This window comes from Cavia porcellus, unplaced genomic scaffold (assembly GCF_034190915.1).
Source record: "Cavia porcellus strain 051 isolate PalLab524CR breed Dunkin Hartley unplaced genomic scaffold, mCavPor4.1 scaffold_3, whole genome shotgun sequence".
In the NCBI taxonomy this organism is placed as follows: domain Eukaryota; kingdom Metazoa; phylum Chordata; class Mammalia; order Rodentia; family Caviidae; genus Cavia; species Cavia porcellus.
This window is the reverse complement of record NW_026947486.1, coordinates 102,297,612-102,320,450: the sequence shown is the minus strand read 5'-3', so window position 1 is coordinate 102,320,450 and position 22,839 is coordinate 102,297,612. Positions and strand designations below refer to the sequence as shown.

At 38.9% G+C, this 22,839-nt stretch overlaps 1 protein-coding gene across 1 annotated transcript in view; it reads right to left on the bottom strand.

The window, feature by feature from the left end:
* The window catches only part of Adgrg4 (adhesion G protein-coupled receptor G4), a 90,874-nt gene that overhangs the window by 5,200 nt on the left and 62,835 nt on the right, over window positions 1-22,839 (bottom strand). Inside the window, exons 14-21 of the mRNA XM_063245599.1 lie at window positions 21,386-21,505; window positions 20,129-20,174; window positions 18,647-18,750; window positions 17,700-17,821; window positions 15,286-15,554; window positions 10,833-10,911; window positions 7,590-7,870; window positions 2,124-2,225 (exon numbers count right to left, since the gene is read on the bottom strand). Coding sequence (XP_063101669.1) covers window positions 2,124-2,225; window positions 7,590-7,870; window positions 10,833-10,911; window positions 15,286-15,554; window positions 17,700-17,821; window positions 18,647-18,750; window positions 20,129-20,174; window positions 21,386-21,505 — 1,123 coding nt within the window. The remainder of the gene's footprint in view (window positions 1-2,123; window positions 2,226-7,589; window positions 7,871-10,832; window positions 10,912-15,285; window positions 15,555-17,699; window positions 17,822-18,646; window positions 18,751-20,128; window positions 20,175-21,385; window positions 21,506-22,839) is intronic.

The window sequence follows — 22,839 nt, the reverse complement described above, 5'->3', positions numbered from 1 at the left end:
ACCCATATAAAAATGGCCATATTTAACAAATGGCCATATTTCCAAAACTATTACACAGATTTAATGCAATTTCAGTCAATACTCCAATAGCATTTTTCACAGAACTAGAGAAAACAACCTTAAAATTATATAGAATCAGAAACAACCCTGAATAGCCAAACCAATCCTGGTTTAAAGGAACAAAGGAGGAGACATCACCATATTGAACCTGAAGTTATAGTACAAAGCTACTGTGATAAGCCAGGTGTGGTGGTCCACACCTGTAATCCCAGTTCTCAGGAGGCTTGGACACAAAGGATCGCTGCAAGTACGTGGCGAGCCTGAGCTACAAAATGAGCTTAAGGCCAGCTTGAACTGTATAGTGAAACCTGTCTCAAAAGATAAAAACAAAACGTACTGTGACAAAGGCAGTATGGTGGCACTGGAACGTAAACAGACATGAGGATCAATGGAATAGAACAGGAGATTCAGAAACAACCCCAAGTACATTCCACTATTTGATCTTTGACAAAGGGACCACACACTGGAGGAAAAATAACCTCTTTAATAAGTTGCATAAGGGAAATTGGCTATTCACGTAGAGAAGACTGCATCTAGAACCATGTCTCTCACCATGCATTAAGCTAAAATCAAAATGGATCAAAAAAAACGTTATGCCAGAAACATCTAACCTGCTGGAAGACAAAATACTTGAAGTCATAGGCGTACCCAAGGATTTTCTCAACAGAACCCCAGCTGCACACTAAATAGTACTGAGAATCAACAAATTGGATTGTATCAAATTAAAAAGCTTCTGTGCAACAAAAGAATCAACCAACAGAATGAAAATACAACAGAATGGTTTAAAAATGTTGTCAGAGATACCTCAGACAGAAGACTCATAGCTAGAATACATAAAGAACTAAAATTTGACCTCCCAAAATAAATGACCCAATCAAAAAGTGATTCTTCTGTGAAACGATTAGACACTTCACAGAACAGGGAGTATAAATAAATGACCAATACATATGTGATGCAATGATCAACATCATTGACCATTAGAGAAATTCAAGTTAAAATATTGACTCCCTAAAGAATGGTCATCATAGAAAAATCAAATAAAACAAATGCTGGTGAGGCTTCAGGGGAAAAGGAATCTTTCTACACTGATATTGGGAATGTAAACTAGCACAACCACTGTGGAAATCAGTATAAGATTTCTCAAAATAAATAAATAAATAAAACTAGAAGTTTGATTTGACCCAGACAGTCCCCTTCTAGGTATCTTCCCAAAAGATTTAAAGTCATTGTATTATAGTGCTACTTGTATACTCATGTTTATAACAGCACAACTCATAATAGCTAAATCTTGGAAACAGCTTGTATGTCCCTCAACAGATGAATGGATAAAGGAAACATAGCATTTACACACAATGGAGTACTACTCTACCATACACAAGGATAAACTTGAGTCATTTATAGGACATTGGATGCACCTTGAGATCATAATGTTAAGTGAAATAAATCAGACACATAAGCTTAAATATCACATGGTTTGTCTCATATGAGGAACCCAGAATAAAACTTAAAGAGCAAAGTAAAAGATAGATAATAGGAAGTATGGAGATAGATCTTTCTCAAATGGGAAGATAGAAAAGAAGAAAAGAATGAACAAGGAAGGGAGGAATAGGAGTGGAAAAAGGAGTTAGGATGTTTTATGCACTGCACACACAGAAGGTAAACATTATGTACTGCAAAAATGTACCCCAAAAAAGAATCAAGAGATGGGTATGCAGGGAAGGGAAAGCAGATGAAAGTAATAATTAAGATGTGTTGTGTATATCTGCCAACTTCTCACAAGGAGTGTAAACATTATGTACTACACACATGCACCAATACACTAAAATAATATTTTAAAAAGTAAACAAGCTATCTAAGGAATTTGGGCCAAAATAAAATACGGCCCAGGTCATTCTTCATTTGACTTTATTCATATTAGCACAAAAGCACAAATCATTTTCATGATCTAGAAACAGCCATATATTGACACTGATGCTGTGTGAAATCAGGTTAGAAGAGAAGTTAATCTGGTCAGCTTCGTTTAATATGTAAAATTCAAAATCTTACCCACACTGGTGTCTTACCAGAAAAGTTACCCAGACACAACCACCCACAAGGGAGATGTAGGCGCCACTGCTCCCGCACGCTGTCCTTCATCACACAATAAAACACGAAAATGAGGAATCCTAAACCAGGAGAAGAAAGTCAGTCTTTTACAGTTATTTCATCAGTTATGACCCAATGCCCACATGCAGGCCTTCTGTTGTCACCATAAATGCTACTTCCAAGGAACTGCAGGGTCTGTCTAGCCTTCCCAAAGGCAGTCTGTATCAAAACTTCATGGCCACCACTGTTTTCACTTATGATCATTCTGGAGCATGAGAAATAAGGGCTGCTATGGTAACCCTCTCAGATAGCCTTCAATGATCCTACATCCGGGCATTCATATCACTGTGGTGCCTCCTTTCACATTGTACTAATAGAATGTGACAGAAGTGACAGCAGGTTTCTTCTAAGACTAAGTTATAGAAGACATTGAAAGCTCCACCTGTATGTCCATCACTCACTCTGAAGAAAGCCAAGCATTTTTTTTTTCCTTCAGGACGCCCTAGTATCCCTATTGAGAGGCCAACATGATAAACTAAGGCTTCCAGGAGAAGCCTGGAGAAAGATGCCCCAAGCCCAGCCAAGTCTTCAGATGACAAGGACTTAGCCTACAGCTTGACTCCAACTTTATGTGAGTCTGTAACCCACAAACACTCAGCTAAGCAGCTCCTTGGTTCCTGACCTTCAGACATTGTGTGAAATAGGAAGCGTGTGTTGTTTTAAGCTGCTAAATTTGCTAGTAATTTGTTACAGAGCCATAAATAACTAATGCCAATCATCTTTGGCACGATTCCACTATGTGAAAATCATGAGTCTGGTACCATCAGTTTCCAGTGCCAGCCCTCATTTTGTCCTATAAGGGGATGAGAGTGGGGGCTAAAGCTATCTATCAGCAGTATGGGCCATTTTTCACTCCAGTCATCTAAAATATACTCCTAGGAGTAAAAAGTAGGACTCATGATGATTCTGATTGCAGATTCCCCGGAGGGCCAATCGGATTTCCACAATTTAAGGGTAGAATTGGCAGAAATAACTCCTGTTGATACCCTGACTTTTATTTATAGTCCATGTGAAAAGACTTATCCATAAAGCCTTACAAATGTCTGAAACTCAAACTCATTTTCCCACTTCTGAACTCAAATACAAATTTGTTTTGCATATTTGCCATATTTAACCACACAATTCTCTATGTATTGCCCTTCTCACTACCTTGCTGTCATCTTTGAAGGACTAATGTATGTTTTATTTTCACCTTTATACCAATTTTCCCTTTGTGTCTGGGACTATGTATGGCAGTTCAGCAGGTCATCATGGACTTGAACTCCAGGGTACTTGATGCGTAAACTCTCACAATCTCCTACAGCCTTAGATATACCTGCATCAACATCATAATGTGTGTCATGGCTCAAATATGGCTTAGCAACCTTTGTTCCCTAGACAGGGTTCAGCCTCTACACTGGCAAGTTGTCCTGTAGAACAACCAATAAGTGATTAATAGCATCACGGTTTTAACTCATTGCCAAATTGAGCACAAGTCCAAATAGTAAACACCCTCAAAGCTAATTTCAGCCACAGCCTTAGTGGGAATAAAGAATTTTGATTGAGCTGGGTAAGAATCTCTGGCTCTCTTCCCTGGTTTAATCATACCTCTCACAAGTTCATTTTGGGTGGGTTTGTTTTAAAAGAATGATGACCAACAGAAGTATGCAAGCACAGAGCAAATAAGGATAGTAATGAACTTAACAGAAAACTGGAGTATTGTAGCTGGGTAAGGGAAAATTTGGCATAAGAAATGCACAGGAGAGTTGGTAGCATTAGTCACAGATCTGAAAGAGTTGTCATAAAAAAGACAAATTATACCTTTTCTGTGTGGTTGTCAGGTTAGAATCAGAAGGAATGGGAAGAAGCTACAGAACAGCCATGTAGTAACAAATCACAGCTAGCAATGACTAAGCAATGACTCCTGATAGGCATTGTATATTAATCTCATGTTTACAGATGAGAAGCCTCAGAGTCCAAGAAGTCTAGTAAACCCAGCAAAGGTCACAGAGCTAACTCTGAGTAGAAAGCATCAAGACTGAGCACAATCAGCTGACTACAGAGCCCAGGTTCTTAACCATCAGGTAAGGAAGGCTTGTATAAAAATCAGAGCTGACTAGAATCTGAACACTTGCTTTATATAGTAATAGTAAGTATATAGTAATATAGTAAGTAACATATATAGTAACATATATAGTAATAATATATAATATATATATATATATATATAGTAATAATATATATATATATATATATATATATATATATATATATAGTAATAGTAAATGTCCTGTCCAAGACAAGTTTCAGGCATAGGCAAGTGACTTTCTGTCACTTAATGGGAAGTTGCACTGGGAAAATTTTGGTTCCCTGGTCCCAGCCTTGAGACTGATTTCAGGCGAGAAGCAGCAATCTCGTGGCTAAAAAGAACATCATGTCTCAGTAATTCTCCAGAAGGCTTCACCCACATTTGTAACCAAACAACTGTGCAAATGCAGCAGCATTTACACTTTTTCAGCAGCAGACACCCCGAAAGCCATGTAGCAACCTGAGGAGCATAAGTCCCAGATTCAGCACAAACAGGGGACAACAGTGACACCAAGCACTTATTACTGCTCTGATTTCTTGCACGGAGTTTAGTTACTTCTCAGACTTAAAGGTTAGTCTGTGAATTCCAATGAGCTGCCTGCCAGCTCTCCCTCTCCGCCTGACAGCCTTTCTTTTTCTTTCCAATATCATATTGATCTGCTTATTCACTGGAGCAGAGGCATGAGGAAGGATATCAGGTTTTTGTCACCTGCATGTATATTTGTACACCCTTTCTTCACAAATGGCTCATCAGGAGCGAAATTTTGTCCCACTTGACTACAGGACACCCTTTTTTGTGCTGAATTGCAAATGTGTTGATTGTTTTTTAATCAGTTTATTCACCTGGTATCATTTTTGTTTTGAGGTTATTTAAAGTGTGTGCGTGCGTGTGTGTGTGTGTGTGTGTGTGTGTGTGTGTGTGTAATTTGAGTTTGGTACTTAGGGCTCTGAAAACACCCTTGCTACAACACAGCACATCTCATTTTGTAGACAGGACCTAGAATGCTTGGTTCTTGATTGCCATACAGCATCTCTGATAGAGACTGATTTTCTCTGTTGATGTTGCATCTACGGAACTTTGGTTTTAGTCTTTAAGAACATAATCAATTAAATTCTGCTTCTACCCATGTCAGATTCCTGCTTAGATGCTGCTTTCCCCTTCCAGCAAATGAGTGGAGTACTTGTTTTGAAAATATCTCCCCTTCTTTTCAAGATCAAGACTGCTTTGCTTTCGTGCTCTTTTGTCAGCTTTCTTTTAACTCCTCTTTGGATAGAGTTAACATATTTCTCCTCGGATTAGTGTGCCAAAGAGAAGCCTGAAGTTATCACTGAGACAGAAGTCTGCACAGGTGTCTGGTTGCTAAACTACTTCTGTGTAAATTCCACACTAAGACTGATTAGTTCTCGAGGTCAGGGCATCATGCTAGAGATTGGAGTTCAAGTACCTCAGTGTAGGCCAGGTGGTTTTGTCCTGAATGAAATTATAGGACCATCACCAGAGCCTCAGTCAACATTCTATATTATAACTAAGTGCTGGCAGTGTCAGTGGTGTGAAGAGTTCCTAAAAAGTCCATCTGTATTACAAGACATGATGAAAATGGCATGTGGGGGATGAACAGCACATTTTGGGTCTTTACAGATTTCAGTTAATGTGTACCTGTATAGTATTCGCCTTTATCTATATATATCTATATATATATCTATATATCTATATATCTATATCTATATATATATATGTTCTTTTTTTCCATTCATATGCAACCATTACAAAGTTTAATTTATAAATTTTATGCAGCAAAAGTAACAACATAACTCATAACAAAATAGAAAAATATGACAATATTTTCTAATAAAGTTGTTTAAAGGTTGTAAATAGTTACTTTTGGAATTTTCCGTTTCACACTTTCAAACCCTGGTTGACCAGATGTAACTGAAACTGTGCAAAGTGAGACTCCAGGTAAGGGAGTGGGGAGCTACTTTGGAAGACAGGCAGAATCTGGTGGAGCACAAAATTCCAGTTGATTCACTTTACTACTGTGAAGTAAGGTAGTTTCTTAAGGCATGATCACAGAATAATGCCTTCTACCAGATTATTCTCTCTCCATACCTGCACATCTTTGCAAGTACCTGAAATGAAATAACCACACACAATACACAAATCTCAAGGTTCTTTGGAAGTCAGCAACCACAATAATAAAATAGTACCAATGTGTTTTAAAATGCTAGGCTAAACAAAGCTTTAAATATTTCCCCAATAGTTTTGATAGGTTTTGTTTACTATGATAACATATGTTCTTGATAAACAGGAAGCATAATTGGCCATATTTCCCCCACTTCTTTGGCCATCAGAAACTTTTCTTGCTGGAGTATCTCATGTAAATGCCAGTGGGCTGCACGTTGGAAAAGGGGGTTGGTTATTGAATGACAAATATTGAGAGCAGAAAAGGACACCTACACTCAGAGGAATGCCAAGATGACTCCCCATGTGCTCCATTACCCTGAAAGGACTGGACCAAACGAGGGTAAAAGCATGGAATGGAGTTTTAGATTCCTGTTAAATTATTCTGCATATGTGACCCCCCTTCAAGATTTCTTAATAGATTAAGAATTAAAACAGGTATCAATAAATACTCAGAGGTATGTTAACCAGTTCCTATGTTATATTTTGTCTACTGTTTGATCATTTCATGGATGATTTGGTCCTTTTCCCAGAATACAAGAAAGATATAAAAAAAAAAAAAACTACATAGAATCCTTAACTTGGGATCATCCAATTCAATCAGTTGTGGTGGATTTCCTAAAGGGGGATCCATAGCAAAACCAAGACTACAAGATTGGTCTACTGCTTTGGTCCATAACTCTTTGCTCTTAACCTCCATTCCTGCTCTACAATTTCCTAACCTGGATCTTTTCCCAAATATTAAGATATATGATACAAATAGAGTTTAGGGGATTAAAAGTTTTGTACTGTGCAGTAATTGCTATGTTAATATGTGTGTGAATTTGTACATTGGCAAGTAAATGTGTTCGTGCAAGAGATACTGTAAGAAGTAATGCCAATCCATGCTTGATATAGACCACTGCCATCTAGATAGAGTTAAGTCAGTTTACTAGGGTTGCTTCCTGCATCCCTGAGGAGAAGAGAATAAGATGGGTATTCATTTAGAGGGATAGTATGTAGCTAATATTTCCAATGGCTCTTTGTCAAATCATTGTGAGCAGAGGCCTCCTGGAGTATTTTCTTCTCTTTCTAGTCTTCCCAAAAGCTTTGCTAGAGGTCTAGTTACCTACAGAAAGGTCAAACAAGCAGCAGTTACCTTGCAAAGTATTGCAAATGGCAAAAAGATACAAGAAAAAGATCCTCACAGGTCCCCAGGCAAAAAAAGCAAACCCCCAGGTGAGGCCCAGTAAGAATGTCAGGCTTAGTGTGCCTTTGAGGTCACGTAGGATCATCTTGCGCCGAGTCTTCTGCCTCTGGGATTTCATGGAATTCAGTTGAGCAAGAACAGTGCAGAACATGGAGAGATTCACAAAAAATATGAGGCAAAAATAAGCCACCACTGAAGCATAAAAGGTAGAATCGTCCTTAATCCAGCAACTGAAAGAAATAAAGAAGAAAAGATTATTGTGAAGCAGGGAAACAAAACTCCTATTTTACAAAGACTCTGCGGAGCAACTCGCAGCTGAATTTAATCGAAAGACACCTATATCCAGAGAGATGAACCAACTTGACAGAGCTCATTCACACCCACTAGCGGCAGAGCTGGGACTAGAACACCCAACTCCTGAACCTCATTTCAAGGCATTTCCGAGTGCCAAGTTAGAAATCTACCAGTGTTATTCACTAGAAAACTATTCTGGTCCGGAACAGCAGAAAAGCAAATTGTGGACTTTCCCAAAAACTGACTCACCATCCCCCACCTTCCACTTGAGCTTATCATTGCAGGCTGATAAATATCACAGTGCAGGGAGAAAAGCAATGAATGGTTTTTCTGAATCAAACAATGATGAGACGATCAGAGGTAATGAAAATGCAACAAAAAGAGGACAGCTCCAGTTGTATTGCTTTAAAATGTGAGGTATTTGGGTTACAAAAGGCAACACTAGCCACCAGACTGATTAATGTCTCTACAATTTCTATTAAAGAAAAAATACAGGGTTCATATGAACAGATACTTCACTTAATAACATTTTCAGTTACTGAAGGCATTGTTTCTGATTTCCGACACACACAAAGAAACTAATTCAGCTGTGTGTCGGCTTAGCTAGGACCTCTTTTCTAAAAGCAGGGAGATACTTTTGGGGCATGTTGTTTATGTTGATGTGAATAATTTCATGTCTGTATGAGAGAGAGAGAGTGAGAGAGAGAGAGAGAGAGAGAGAGAGAGAGAGAGTGAGAGAGAGAGAGTGTGTGTGTGTGCTTGTGAAAGACAGAAACAGACAGAGACACAGAGACAGCCAGACACAGAGGCAGAGAGTTAGTTGGGAGGGCATGAAAAAAACAATTTCCTTCATGGGGGTTAATACTTACAGCTTTCTGAATATCACCTTCAGCTTGCTTTGTCCCCTCCCCTCCATTCCCCTCCTCTCCTCTCTCTTTCCCTCCTGTCTTTCTCCTTCCCTCCCTGCCTCCTCTTTCTGGTACTAGGGATTGAACTCCAAACCTTCATACTGAAATATATGCCCAGCCCACCGTTTTTGATTTTGAGGTAGGCTCTCCCTAAGTTGCTAAACTGTACAGGCTGGCCTGGAATTTGCTATCCTCCTGCCTCATTCCTTCGAGTATCTGTGTTTACAGGTGTGCACCGCCACACCCAGCTACAAAATACTTTAACATGGGACAGTGAAAAGTCGATCTCATAGGAGCAGGGAGTAGAACAGTAGTTATCAGAGATGGGGGAGAGTAATGTGGAGGGAGAGATAGGGAGAAGGCAGTAAATAGGTGCAAAATTAGGCACACAGGGGGGCACAAGTTCTGAAGTTCTAATGCACAGTAGGGCAACTACAGTCAACAATGTGTATTTCAAATTAGCCAGAAAAAAGGATTTTGAATATTCTCAACACAAAGAAGTGATAAATGTTAAAGATGAGGGACATGGCAAATACTCTGATTTGATCATTATACAATATATCCATATATCAAAATACCTCAGTGTACCCCATAAATATGTGCACTTATTAAATGCAATTAAAACAATTTTAAAACAGACAAGTACATAAGATATTATCTGTACAAATTTATTGCCAATAAGACTTCCCTCGAGGAAGAGAAACCGAGTAGCTAGGGGTTAGAGTGGGGCTTATTTTTTTATTTTGCCCTTTTTCACATTTGCATTTTGTACCACCTGGTGAATTACATTTCAGAACATGATTATTTAAAAACAAAACCCTTAGAGGCATCTGTTTCTTAATAACAAATTCACAGGTGAAAAGGCTCCTTCAGGGGAGAGCAGAGTTGATTTAGTTCTGGTTTTACTTTTGTTTTTGATCAATGAAGAAGAATCACTATTAGATAGATACTGGGGATCTTTTGAGTCACAAAAGACAAAGAGGGAGGACAGAAGGGGAGATGAGAAGGAAAGGGAGAGAAAAGATAACAAGGAATTTTAATTAGAAAGCATCTACTGCACAGGGCAATATAATTTTGACACCCTGAAAACTGTCATCTTGGTATGAAAGACAGAGGAACCTTGGGACCTCCCACGTTCAATTCCAGTCCAGTGGGAGAGGAAATCCATAGTGGATGTGATCTTGTGAGGCGATGCTAAAGAGAAGGGATATGGGTAAGTAAGCGCGAAGTGAACACCAGTGTAGCCACATACCTGGCTGTAAAAGAAGGCTCTCAAGAAATGGGCGGAGTGAATGGCTACTCCAGTGGCTGCGCTTGAGAACCAAAGAGATGGGCTTACACCTCAAATGAAAAGATACGGAGGAAGGAAGGAAGAAAGGGGACAAGGAAGGGAAAGAAGGAAGGGGGAAGGAGGGAGGAAACAAAGGAGGAAGAAAGGAAGGGGGGAGGGAGGAAAGAAGGAAGGAAGGAAGGGAGGAAGGAACTGAGCCAGTTTATAAAACAAAGCTTTGTAGTCTTTTCAAGGAAGACCTTGATTGTTAAAAGGTAGAAAATGTTTTTCCATTTATCTCAGTATTTCCTTATAGTAGCCAACTTTTCTAATGTTTTTTTTTTTTTTTTTTTTTGCGATTGGTAGCAGCAATGGCTGCCAGACATAGCACTTGCCATGAACAAGGCAACAGTCCAAGTACTTTATTATATACATGACGTCATTTTTATTTGCTCATGACATCAAGAGCAAACATTATGATCCCTATTTTCCAGAAGGAGAAATAAAAATTAAGAAGTAAGATACATTTCCCAAGTTCAGACAGAGCCTAGGCACTTATCCAATTCCCCGAGTGTGGCAGTGATCACTTTTAGGGAGAAAACCCGAGACTGAGTTCTCCCTGAAACCAATTTGAGGACCAAAGCCCAGGCTAGGAGCACCCCAGCAATCCCAGCCCCACCAGAGCCCCACCACCTGCAAAGCAGGAATGCTGCTACTTACAACAGAGTTGTTGGGCTCAGAGTCCCATATATATCTTTTCTCACACTGAGTATGACTGCCACGGTGATCGCTGGGAGTCCTGAAGTGGGACAGCAAGCCAAAAGATCCCATTACATTGTGGGAGAGAGAGCTCTATGAAAGACTGTGGGCGCTAATACATTAAGATACTGTTTAAATGAGCCACAGATGTGCGGGCATCAAAACACCATTGTTTGCAAAATGTTTGTGCATTCTTCCAAGTTAAACATTTCTAGGAGTTCTCCAATCTGCTAAACTAAACAGCATGCCGATGGCTCCAACACAACACCCACTGGTTATTAAAAATAGCTCAAGTGCCAAAAAATCAACTTGGCAATACAAGTGTCTAGTTCATCGCAATGCAAGTTCGTATTGAGCATTTCTTCTTAGATGATGGGCGGCCAATATTTTTCTCCTTTTCAGTACTACCCCTTAGTTTCCACTATCCTTTTGTTTGGGTCACATTGGAGGAAGGGCACAGGCAATCAGTTGCAGCTTTCAGTGCTTTTTTGACAAGGAAGCTCTTTCCACACTCGTTACTAGTTTGACATTTTGACTGGATCGACCAGTTAACGACCAGTCAATTCAGCCAGACTATAATAAAGCAATCAGTTCAGTCCACATGGTCAAACATGATGTGAGTATGGACACAGGGCTTAAAAATCCAATTTCATGTACATTTGCAAAACTTAAACGATTTCTTTATTTATAAAACTATAATTCTCCTAAGCTAAGAGCATACACCCACATATGCAGGGTTTTGTGAGATACTTTCCAAAGCTGTTCCAAACCCCAGAGTGACAAGATCTTGGAAGGTCCTCCACTGTCTTATTCCGTGATAGACATCACAATCCCTAAATCATAAAGCCTACCCTTAGCACAGTGCCTTGTATGAAGATGTTTCCCAAAGAGACCCCTCTACGTGGTCATATTTCTTGAAAAACAATGATCCCAATTGGTTGTTTGTTATTCTTAAAAAAATGTGACAAATCTACTGCCTTGAACAGGGACTTTAAATAAACCTTTATAACAGGCTGCTTTGGCATTAGGAAGGTAGAGTATCAAACCTAAACAGATGCTAATATTTATTTTCCTTACAGTTGATTGCATTTGTCTAATGGTTAAATGCTCCAAAACTCCCCGCAGCAGCTCAGCAGTGGCTCCCTGGTGGCCTTGCCCATATCCACACAGGCCACGCAGACAAAGACTTAGATCTCTGCTTATCTGCATTTTGGCAGAGTGCCTCTGGTCCTGCAGGAAGGGGAGCCCACAGGAGGCCTGTGAGGAGGTGTTTCTCGGTGCTGTCTCTTACTCCCCTCCCAGTGTCCTCTGGGAGGCTGTCAGGAGACTGTTCTCATCATCTCCTGGAGTTCTGAGGAGGTGTGGGCTTTTCACCCTGTCTCCTCAGAACAAAGCTGCCAAGCATAAAACCGCATCATCAGTTCCCTTTAGCAACAGGGAATCTCAGAACTCCTGCCACAGCCATCTATTCCCTTTTGTTTTGGTGTCATCCTTTTTTGGCTGTCGGACCAGAACTTGGGAGCTGGCACTTCTAGCTTTTTTTCTTGTTTTATCTATCATTTTAAGTAATAAACTGAATCCTGGAGTTGCTCATTACATCTTTGTATACTGGTCAAGGCATTCAGGCCTTGGCTTTGTCTTGGCTGGTATGTGTACTTGACACTCTTGAAAAATTTCCGGCCTCCAAGTACCAAGTATTAAACTTCCCTGCCTATCCCTGTATCCCAGTACTATGTGGGAATGAGAAGATAAGAGAGACAAGAAGCTAGAGTGGGGAACACCAACATTTGAGGTGCAAATGAAGGAGGAAGAGTGAGGAAAGAGCAGAGGATGCATGGTGATGAGGAAGGGGGAAAGCTGGATGGAGTGGTGTTTACAACCCTTTCACAATTAGGCATATGTGGGCATCTGAAACTCTTTCCTCCATGTCTTTGACTTCTCTGATTGAATCAAGTTGAGGGGTGACAGGCACAAAGGGGAATGTATTGACTGCTTTGGGACTGTATTTCTAATGATTCCGAATTGTACCGAAGCAAGTTTTTAGATTATGCTCTGTTTAATCTTGACTTCTCTGCTCCTCACATTAACATATATAATAACACTGACTGTGTATTTAATGAAAGCATGTATTATGTTAATGGGCTCACTAAAAGGATGAGTAAAAATTAGGAAGTGACTGTCTTCACAAAGGCAGTGAAAGATAAATTCACTCTTGCTATGTATCCTATTTGTATACATCTCCTATGCATCCAACACACTCCCTAAGCCCCAAATTTGTTTACTTTTATTTGTATTAATATATATTTGCAGTACATAATTATAGTCATCGTAGAGCGTCAGTGCATGTACATGACACATTTAATTCCTTTAGACAAAGGAGGGAGGGAAAGGAATTGAGCTGGCCGTGCTAGTTAGAAATACTGGACAGCAAAACAAAGTGGCATTTATATTATGAAATATTCCTGGCTTCTTCCAAGAGCAAGCAGTTCTGAGGTTTGGTAAGAGTTAAGTCGTGGCTGAGCAGACAGACACCCTGTTGTTGCTTGTATTTAGATCTAGCCACTTTTTGGAGTTGGCTGGCTCATAGGGTGTATGATATTGGGATTCAGGGTGAACGGTACTAAAAATTAGTTCACTGATTGGAATTAGCATAGTTCTAGGTGTGTATGAATGGATTTAGTGAAGACTGAAGCCCCACACTGGCTATGGGAGGCACCATCCACAAGGTTTGTAACATGAATGAAATTAAAGGAAAAACAGGTTCACAGCTGCTGCTTGCCGTCTCCTACCTGCACTACCATGAACTGTTTCTCCTCTTCGATCTCCCTGTGCCATGCCACCCTGCCTTGGAGTTAGCTGACTCTGGAATGAGACCTCTACAAACCATGAGCTAAATAAACCTTTCCTTCTTTAACTTGTGGGTGTTAAGTATTTTGTTTCAGTAACAAGAAAAGACATACCCTTTCACCCATTTCAAATTCTTTCCCTGTTCCTGAGGAATATACAGGATTATAGAGGATAAAAGTCCCAACTATGGAGACAGACACTCAGGTTCAACTCTCAGCTCTTACTAGCGGTGTAAGTTTTGGCAAATTATCTTTTGTCTGTTCCTCAGTCTCCTATTAATTGAAGTTATCTTCCATGAAGATACTGTAAGAACTAAATGAGTATATTAAACACATAGGATAGCATCTGGCAGATGTAAGGGCTACCTAAGTGTTAGTTGTTATATCAGTAAAAATGTGTTATAATTGTAACTTCTGTAAAAGAAGGGCTAAAAATTTGACAGGTTCACTGCTACAGATCTAGAATTTCACAAAGCACACAGTGATGTCTCATAAATATTTGTGTACTAACTATCACAAAAATTACTAACAGATTTTGATCCCAAATAATTTGTCTAATGGAACTTGCTGTAGAGTAAATGTGCCTCTCAATGTCTTATGTACTTTCACATCACTGAGACACAATGCCAGACACCCACAACCCTATGGAGGAAAGGTTTATTTGGATCACAGTTTGTAGAAGTTTCAGTCCATAGTCAGCTGGCTCCAAGGCATGGTGGCTTGGCAAAGGAGCATCATAGAGAAGAAATAGCTCATAGAATGGCAGTCAGAAAGTAGAAAACAATCAAAGGAGGAGAGAGGGAGATAGACCTTTATAGGCCACTGCCCATTGACCCACCTGTCTAATCAGACTTCACCTCCCAATACCACATTTAGCTATAAACTCATCGGTGGGCTAATCCATTGATGAGTATCAACTCCCATACCCAGTCACCTCCCAAAAGCCCCTCCTACAAGTGCATAAGGATTCAGGGGGGCATCTAGATAGAAAACAAAACACTAAAAGTCCATGTAGGGAAACAATTCTCAGTGCAACAGTATTGATAGGTAAACTCTTTAAGAGTTGACTAGGTAATTAGGGCTTTGTCCTGATAAATGTGTTAATACAATAATACCTCAGTTTACACTGGGCAAAACTTCACTTCTGTTCACAAACACCACACTGAGTGCCAAACATGACCATGGCCATCTTTCCTAAGGAAACACAAGTGCAGCCTTCTTTCCCAAAGTCATAAAACAAGATAAGTTTGTAAACCGAGGTAGCACTGTAAAGTTATTGCAGGAGTGTTTTATTTTTGAAGGAGTGGATTACTTTAAAAAGATAAGTTCCATCCCCTCCCTCTTCCTCTCATCCATGTGATGCCTTCCACTACATTATGACAGTGCCAGAGGGCTGACAACAGATGCATGTTCTTCATCTTGATCTTCCAACATCCAGAATTTAAGAGATACTCTCTTTATAAATTACCCAGTTTTCAATATTTTGTCATAGCATCACAAAACAGACTAGCATAGAGCTAAATTTGAAAAGACACACAGACATTAAGAGCAACAGCACATATACTTACCCCAACCAACTAGGCAAAATTTAAGGATGTAATTTGTAATGTATATGTTGAAGACTTTGACTAGAGCAAAATACATGTGAACTGCCTCCAGGCCCATCCAAGTTAAGGAAACAAGCAGGAAGTAATGAAGTGCCACTGCAGCTGTGACACAAAGGCTCACATTCTGAAATGATGAAAACCATGAGTTGATCAAAAATGCTAGGTTTAGCATCAGTAATGCTGTGCACAGGTTGATCAGGATTTTGGAAGGATAGTCTTTTCGAAGTTTGCTGAAAGAAACAGCAAAGTGTTAAGTTAGGTCTCTTTTCAACTTACACATTGCCATATCTTATCTGTTTAATACAGAAATAAAGAACTACCTATTAAGATTACTCATCAAACTTGCATGTACTCATATTCAGAGTCCCTCCACCATCTTTCCAAGCAGAGTCAAAGTATTCCAAGCCTAGTGGCCTTCACTGACAATATTAATATTGGAATAGCCTTTCCCACCTAGCCTTTTTTTCTTTTTTCCTCTTTACAATTGTAAATTGTAAATTCTTACAATTGTAAATTGTAAATTGTAAATTGTAAATTCTTTTTTCCTCTTTACAATCATCAGCAGCTTAACAGACTGGATCTACATATTACAAAATAGAAAGATGACCATGGAAACCACTTCAACTAGAGTTACATGGATATTTCCAAAGATCCCAATGTTTATAATTATGAAATTACGGCCTAAAGTTTCCCTAAGTGACCACAATTTTACCTTGTTGAAACTGACCTAATAGTTTCCAACTTTAAAGACATGTATTTTCCTCTTTAATCCTTTTATAATCTTGATTAAATACTTATTGATTTAAAGTTTGCAGTGTTCATGTTTTAAACATGTGAGTTTTTTTTTAAATTGAGGTAAATTTTACAGTGCACAGATCTTAAGAAGCTGCTCAGGGCATCCTTCCATGTACATACAAACCTGTGGGACTTCCACTCAGAAGGTTTCTTATGCTTTTCCCTCAACAACCCTCGCCAGACCAATATTCTAAGTTCTATCTCCACAATTCCCATTTTGCCTGTATTTGGAAATCATACAAATGGAAGCATAAAACAAGATCTTCCTCTCCCTCCTCCATCTCCATCCTCTCCTTCTCCTCTTCACTCTTCTCTGCTTTCCTTTTTCTCCTTCTTGTGTGTGATCTGGAGACTAAACCCAGGGCCTTCACACTCAGCTACATTTCCTGTGCCTTTTATGCTTTGTTTTGAGACAGGGCCTTGCTAATTTGCTAAATTGCCCAGATTGCATTTGAAGTTGTTATCTTCCTGCCTAAGCCTCCCAGAGTGCTGGAATCACAGGTCCGTTATCACATGCTAGGCTGTGATATCTTTTTTTTTTTTTTTTTTCTGGCTTCTTCCGCTCCTTTTTGTGTCTATAGGATTTAGGTCTTATGTTGCATTGCATAAAAATAGTTCAGGTCTTTTTACTGCTGTATGCACTCCATTTTACAAATAATCACAGTTTATTCATTCAATCAACTGGTAATGTAATGGGGGCTATTTCTATAACTGAAGTTGCTATGGATATTTTTATGTGTATCTTTTGGTTGACAGAGGCACACATTTCTCTTGAACACACATATGAGTGAAACTTCTCAGTCAATGGCTAAGTGTATACTTGTCTTCCGTAGATATTGCCTAGACATATATTTATCTTTAGCACGTATTGCCAAATAATTCCCAAAGTACCTGTGCCATTTTACATTTTCATCAGCAATATGTAAGAGTTCATTTCTTTGTAAACACTGTTATCATCAGTATTTATAATTTTAGCCATTCTAGTAGATACATAGCAAAATATGATTGTGATCTTGACTAGCATTTCTCTGAAGAGTAGTGATATTGAGAACCTTCTCATATGTTTATTGGCCATTTGAGTAAAATTTAAGTTCAGGCATGGATAAACTCTTTTGTAAGATGCCTGTTCAACTCCTTTGTCCATTTTTCAATTGTACTGCCTGTCTTGCTACGTTTGTGGGAGTTCTTTGTATATTTCTAAAAGTCCTTTGTCAGATATTGCATTGTAAACATCTTTTTCCAATCTGTGGTTTGCCTTTTCATTATCTTAATTGTATCTTTTGAATAAAAAAGTTCTTATTTTTAATTAAGTCTGAATTACCAGTTTTTATGTCTAGTATTTCTATATCTTGGTAGAAAAATCTTTTCCTATTGCAACCCCTTGCTATTAAAAATCCAGTTGAAATCTTTTGTTAGAGGTGACAGTAATTTTGTTTTCTTTTTACCTGACCACTTCATACTCTAATGGATCTGACATCCTCCTATTTTGTGATTTGTTCACGAAATTAAAAAGGTTACAGGGACAGTAACACCCATCAAACCGAATTAAACTTACTCAGAGCAAAGCCGTATCAACTTACTAGAAAGCTATGTATGTCACCATTGCAATTCCCAGGAAAATGGAGGAGATGCCACATCCAGTGTATGTGATAACCACTAATATTTGTTCATTCACTGGATCCACTGCCGACCTGGCTAAATCCTAGGGAATGTAATGAAATGTGTTGTATTTTACTATTTACCAGCACAATTTAATGAGAAAATAGTTCCAGTGCTAACAGGTGGTTCCCAGTATCTCTGCTTTAGCTCTTGCACAACCGAACTATGTGGATGGATATATGATAAGACCATATTTTGTTTGTTGACTATGCCTAGTACAATTTCCTGTGTACAGGACGTGGAGAGCAATCAACAGCAATTGGGAGAACATTTAGTCCTTGGTTTCATTGTCACCAACGTGTTCCACACTTAAAATATAACCAAGCTAATATCTGAATTTGGGATGCAAAATGAATCATTATCTGAACTGAACGTCCCAAAACATTACACAGAACATCAAAAAATGTTCCTTCCCCTTAGAACTTAAGTAACTTTCACAAAATTAAGTGGACCGTTAAAGATGATATGGTCTACACATTTATTAACCTGAGAACCAAAACATTCTGAAATGTCATGCAAAATTATTTGAATATATAAGTACACTGGTTCGGAAGGAGGCCCATATCAGACTGTTAAAGTAGTGATCTCTCCAGACAGGAATTAAAACGACTTTTTCAGTATTGCTTGAAATTTAAGGAGCAAACATTAATTTTACAACAACAAAAATCAACATTTGTTTCAATCCGCTGTTTTGGATGAAGAAGATGAAAGAAGGAACTTTTTTCCACTGCACACCATTTTTCATGACTTAGTTCATATGGAATATATATATATATATATATATATATATATATATATATATTTTACTGTTTCGAGTCTCATAAAAGATGTCAATATTTGAGGAATGATGAAGACACATCAGACTTACCATTAAAACTCCAAAGTGGGTGAGATGATCACACAGACAGATTGTGTAATTTACGGTTGTTTTTTTTACCTTGCAGCCTGATGAATTCCATCCACCTAGCCCATCTGCAGGAAACAGAAGGGAATTTCAAAGCAATTTTGCTTTTTTCAGAAATGTTTAAATTTCCATTATATGCACCATCCAAATGTGTATCGTAATTATCTTTGTTTATTAAGACAACAAGATAGAGGTATAACTGAACACCAAAATTAAATTAAGTCTAATATGCCAAACTGACTTTGATGGCACTTCATAAATGGCATAACTTCTTTGATTCTTACTTTTCATGTTTTTGTAACCTGCCTCTACAGATGCTGACATACTCTGATTATGATCAATAGTGCTGCCATCATGCTGGAGTGACAACTTTTTTTAAGAATCCCACTGACAGAAAAGGCAGATCTAGATTTTTTGATGGATACAGACCCCAGTGATATACCCTGATATTTGAGCCTCCTTAGCGGGACTAGAGTAGATATCTGAAATAATCATTTCTACCCAGTATTTAGACGGTCTCAAATGTTTTGTGTTCAAGCCAAATCATGGAGTGGAGCTCTTTGGGAACAAATGAGAGTATCTATACTACTTGGCACATCCTCAGTTTCTCCTGAGCATACTCAAGGCTCTGGAACCAATTCTCACTGACCATAACATGCAGATCTTGGGCCTTATAGCCTTTTTGTTTGTCACAAAGGGAAAGTCTTCATTCTTGTACCCCAGGGAGTCATGTGGGAAGAGAATTTTCCTTTTTTCCCTGGAATCCTAAAGATGTTGAAAAGGGAAAGTTCCCAGGCACGGCTTACATGGGTAGAAAGACTCTGCTTATGGCCAACCATGGTATTTCAGGGGAAATTGATTCCATGTGGGAATTCTCTGAGATTGGGTGTTATCTCTAAGGATTCCGGTGGATTTGCCAAGACTAAGAGAAACCCAGTCAGTAATAATCATCCACAGTATCTTCTCTTACTATCATCAAAGACTTATGCAAGGAGGAAGGGCCCATAGGTATCAACCAAGTAGTCTCACTTCTTCAGTGAAAAGATAAAAAGATTAAGAGAGTAAATGACCTACCCAAGGTGAAGAGAAAAAAGGGAAGAAAAAATAATTGCCATTGAAAATCCCCATGGGAATGCACAGATAAAGAGCCAGGTGATCATTCCTTCAATCCACTTTCTTCAATCAGCTCAAACCTACACTGCACCTCAAATCCACATTTCTTCCAACTTTGCTTACCCCTAACTTGGATGGCTTTTCTGATTTTCCCAATAAGTCTTATGAAAAAGGAGTTCCTCCTTAATTCCCATGACCTAAGCTGATATAAAAGTGATATCCTGTATCTGGGTCCTTCAGAGTATTTTGTAGTACCTGCTAAGGCAGCTTCTGCACAATTCCCCATCTCAACTGGCAAATAGGAAAATGATGGGACAATGGGAAAACACTTACTGTTAGTCTCAAAATCCCAAAAGGCACAGTGAAGCTGATGGTAATTCTGGGAAGGAGAAATCAGAGATAAGGTACCTTTTATTCGTGAGGGTTACTACACAATAACAAATACATGCAAATGTTTCAATATTTTTTCAGACAGTAGATCTATATACACACATGCTCACATACATGCATGCACACACACACACACACACACACAGGCCATAGTAAATAGATTGCAAGACTAACTCCATTTAACTCAAGTGAAAAAACATAATATTGCTGCGTGATAGTCTGGTATGTGTTCTTCTCAAATATTTGGCAGCATGTGATTTTGCCATGGTTTCCTGGTGCAAGGTGCAGGATGTGGCTGTGGATAGCCAGTGCAGGACTGATGTGTATCCTAAGTGTTCTTTGTGGAGCTTTGGAATTGAAGGCTCACAGCTGAGAGGATGCCTTATGGACACAAGACTGAGTTGCGTCTTCATCGGTCCTCAGCAGAGGAACCTTAAAACCTCATCAGCTCCTACAGTGTTCAGGACACTGGAGGCAAGAAAAAAATTGATGACTTGGAATGGTTTGAGAGCTTAGTTGTAGCCTCAGTTCAAATGGAGAGATCTTATTCATCTAACAATGTTCCAGTTGGTATATGTTTGTTTTGTAATTCTCTCTCCTCTTCTTCCTTTTCTTCTTCTCTTCTATAACCAAGACTAGTGAAAAATATGTTGTACCATATGGTTTTTAAATTAGGAATGAAGGAAACTATTGAGACTTCTCACTGGACACACATTAACATCAAAGAATGAAATAGTAATTCGTTCTTATACTAAGGCTAAATTTGATCATTTAGTAATATATGCCTTATGTTATGCCATATGATTGTGGTTTGGGTCCTTTGGTGATAATTAATACACATTTTAATGCTCTTCATGGAAATTCAAAGAATACAAATGTTCAGTTATTTTGAATGAACGTTCCTCACTCAAAAAGGAATGGAATTAAATGTCACTTAGTGCGCTGGCACAACCAAGAGATCTGCCTATCTTCAGTTACTACCTTACCAATCTGTCACAGCATTAGAATGCTCACATTTCCCTATGCCTTTAGGATGAGGAATTATTTCTAGAAGTCTCCAGTTACAACACTTCTGTGCTACCCAGACAAACTTCATTAAGTCTTTGACTCACATCTGTTAATTAGCCAATTATTTTTAATAGGAGAATTAAAGAGGGAATCTGAGGCCACAAGACTCTGAGATAAACACAGATATGTTACCAGATTTCCTTCCGTGTGCTGCAGAGTGATGACTACTGGATCAGCCAAATTTTGAATGGACATGTCTGAAATGCTGGCACTCACAACATACGAGGTTAATGTTTTAGTGCCATCCTTGGTCTGTAGATAAAACACAAAGGGGTTCAGGTTCTAAATTTCTAATTCCTTACACGCTCCTTTTCAATTTAGAATTTTTGAAATGTTACACACAGTATTAGGTAATGAATGTAGAGAAAATAACAAGCTAAGAATGAATTTTCATAGATCATTCAGTTCACCTCCTGTCTTTACATAATGTCTCAATTACACCCAGCTAGAACAATTCATTAATCCATCCACACATCCAAATATCTATCCAACTGGCAATGTTTTTTGCACCTGTTACTCAGCACTGCACTAGCACAGACCCTAATATTGCAGGATAAAGAAACCCCTCCTGATAAGAGCCTAAATCTATCATGGGTTAGTTATAAATCACTGTTTCTTCTAGCCTCACTGGAGATGAAAACAGAACTCAGCAGCCATCTTAGAAGTCTGTAAGGATAGTCATCTCCTTTTTAGAAAAACAATAACTCTTGAGGCAATGGTCCCAGCCTGAATGTCCTAGTGTTCCCTACACATTCTAGCACACAGTAGGTATTTTATCTTGCACTCATTGTGAGAACTTTTCCAAATGCTTTCCACACAAATACTACCTTTGATCCTCACTTATATCACATAGATATTTTTCAGATAAACCTAAGGGTTGAACAAGCTCAATGCCTGAATGCACAAAGATCACACAGCTAGTGAGTGAGAGGTAAGAGATATTCAATGAATGTTGGTATAAACGCAACAAGAATAAATGTGTTCAGACATGGCACTTTATAATTAAAGCACCAAAGACCAAGCCTCTAAAAGTAAGCCAGCTGAGAACCTGCCTCTTCTGGGACACACATATAGAGACCAGAGATAGTGTGACATAAGACAGGAGGTACAGGAGACAAATCCACTAAGCGCTTGCCAAGTAAACCTGGAGAATGTGAGTGAGCCTAGAGAACATCTCTTGAAGAGCCTGATGGTCACTTAGAAGATGCCATGACTTCATATTCCCAAAGCAACAGTGTGTAGACTCTACTCCCTACCCCACTGCAGAGCTCTGCAGACTCTGACACTGGGAATTGTGAATGCAGCCTGCAGACTATTAGGAAATCTCAAGTTCTGTTTTGGACTCACTGTGCTTGTCCAAAACCAGTCTGATGATCAGAACTCCCTTCCCAATGGAATTATCTGGAACAGTGTGATGTAGAAGTGAAATCCACAGATGGAAAGGGCCCTGGTTAATGCTTGAAAGACCAAGTAGTAGACAGGTCCTCTTGTTTCTCAAAAGGCCTTCTCCATCTTGGTCATTGAAGACATAAGGAAAGAGAATGGACTAGATCTCTACTGACTTTCCCAACTTAATCTAAGAGAAA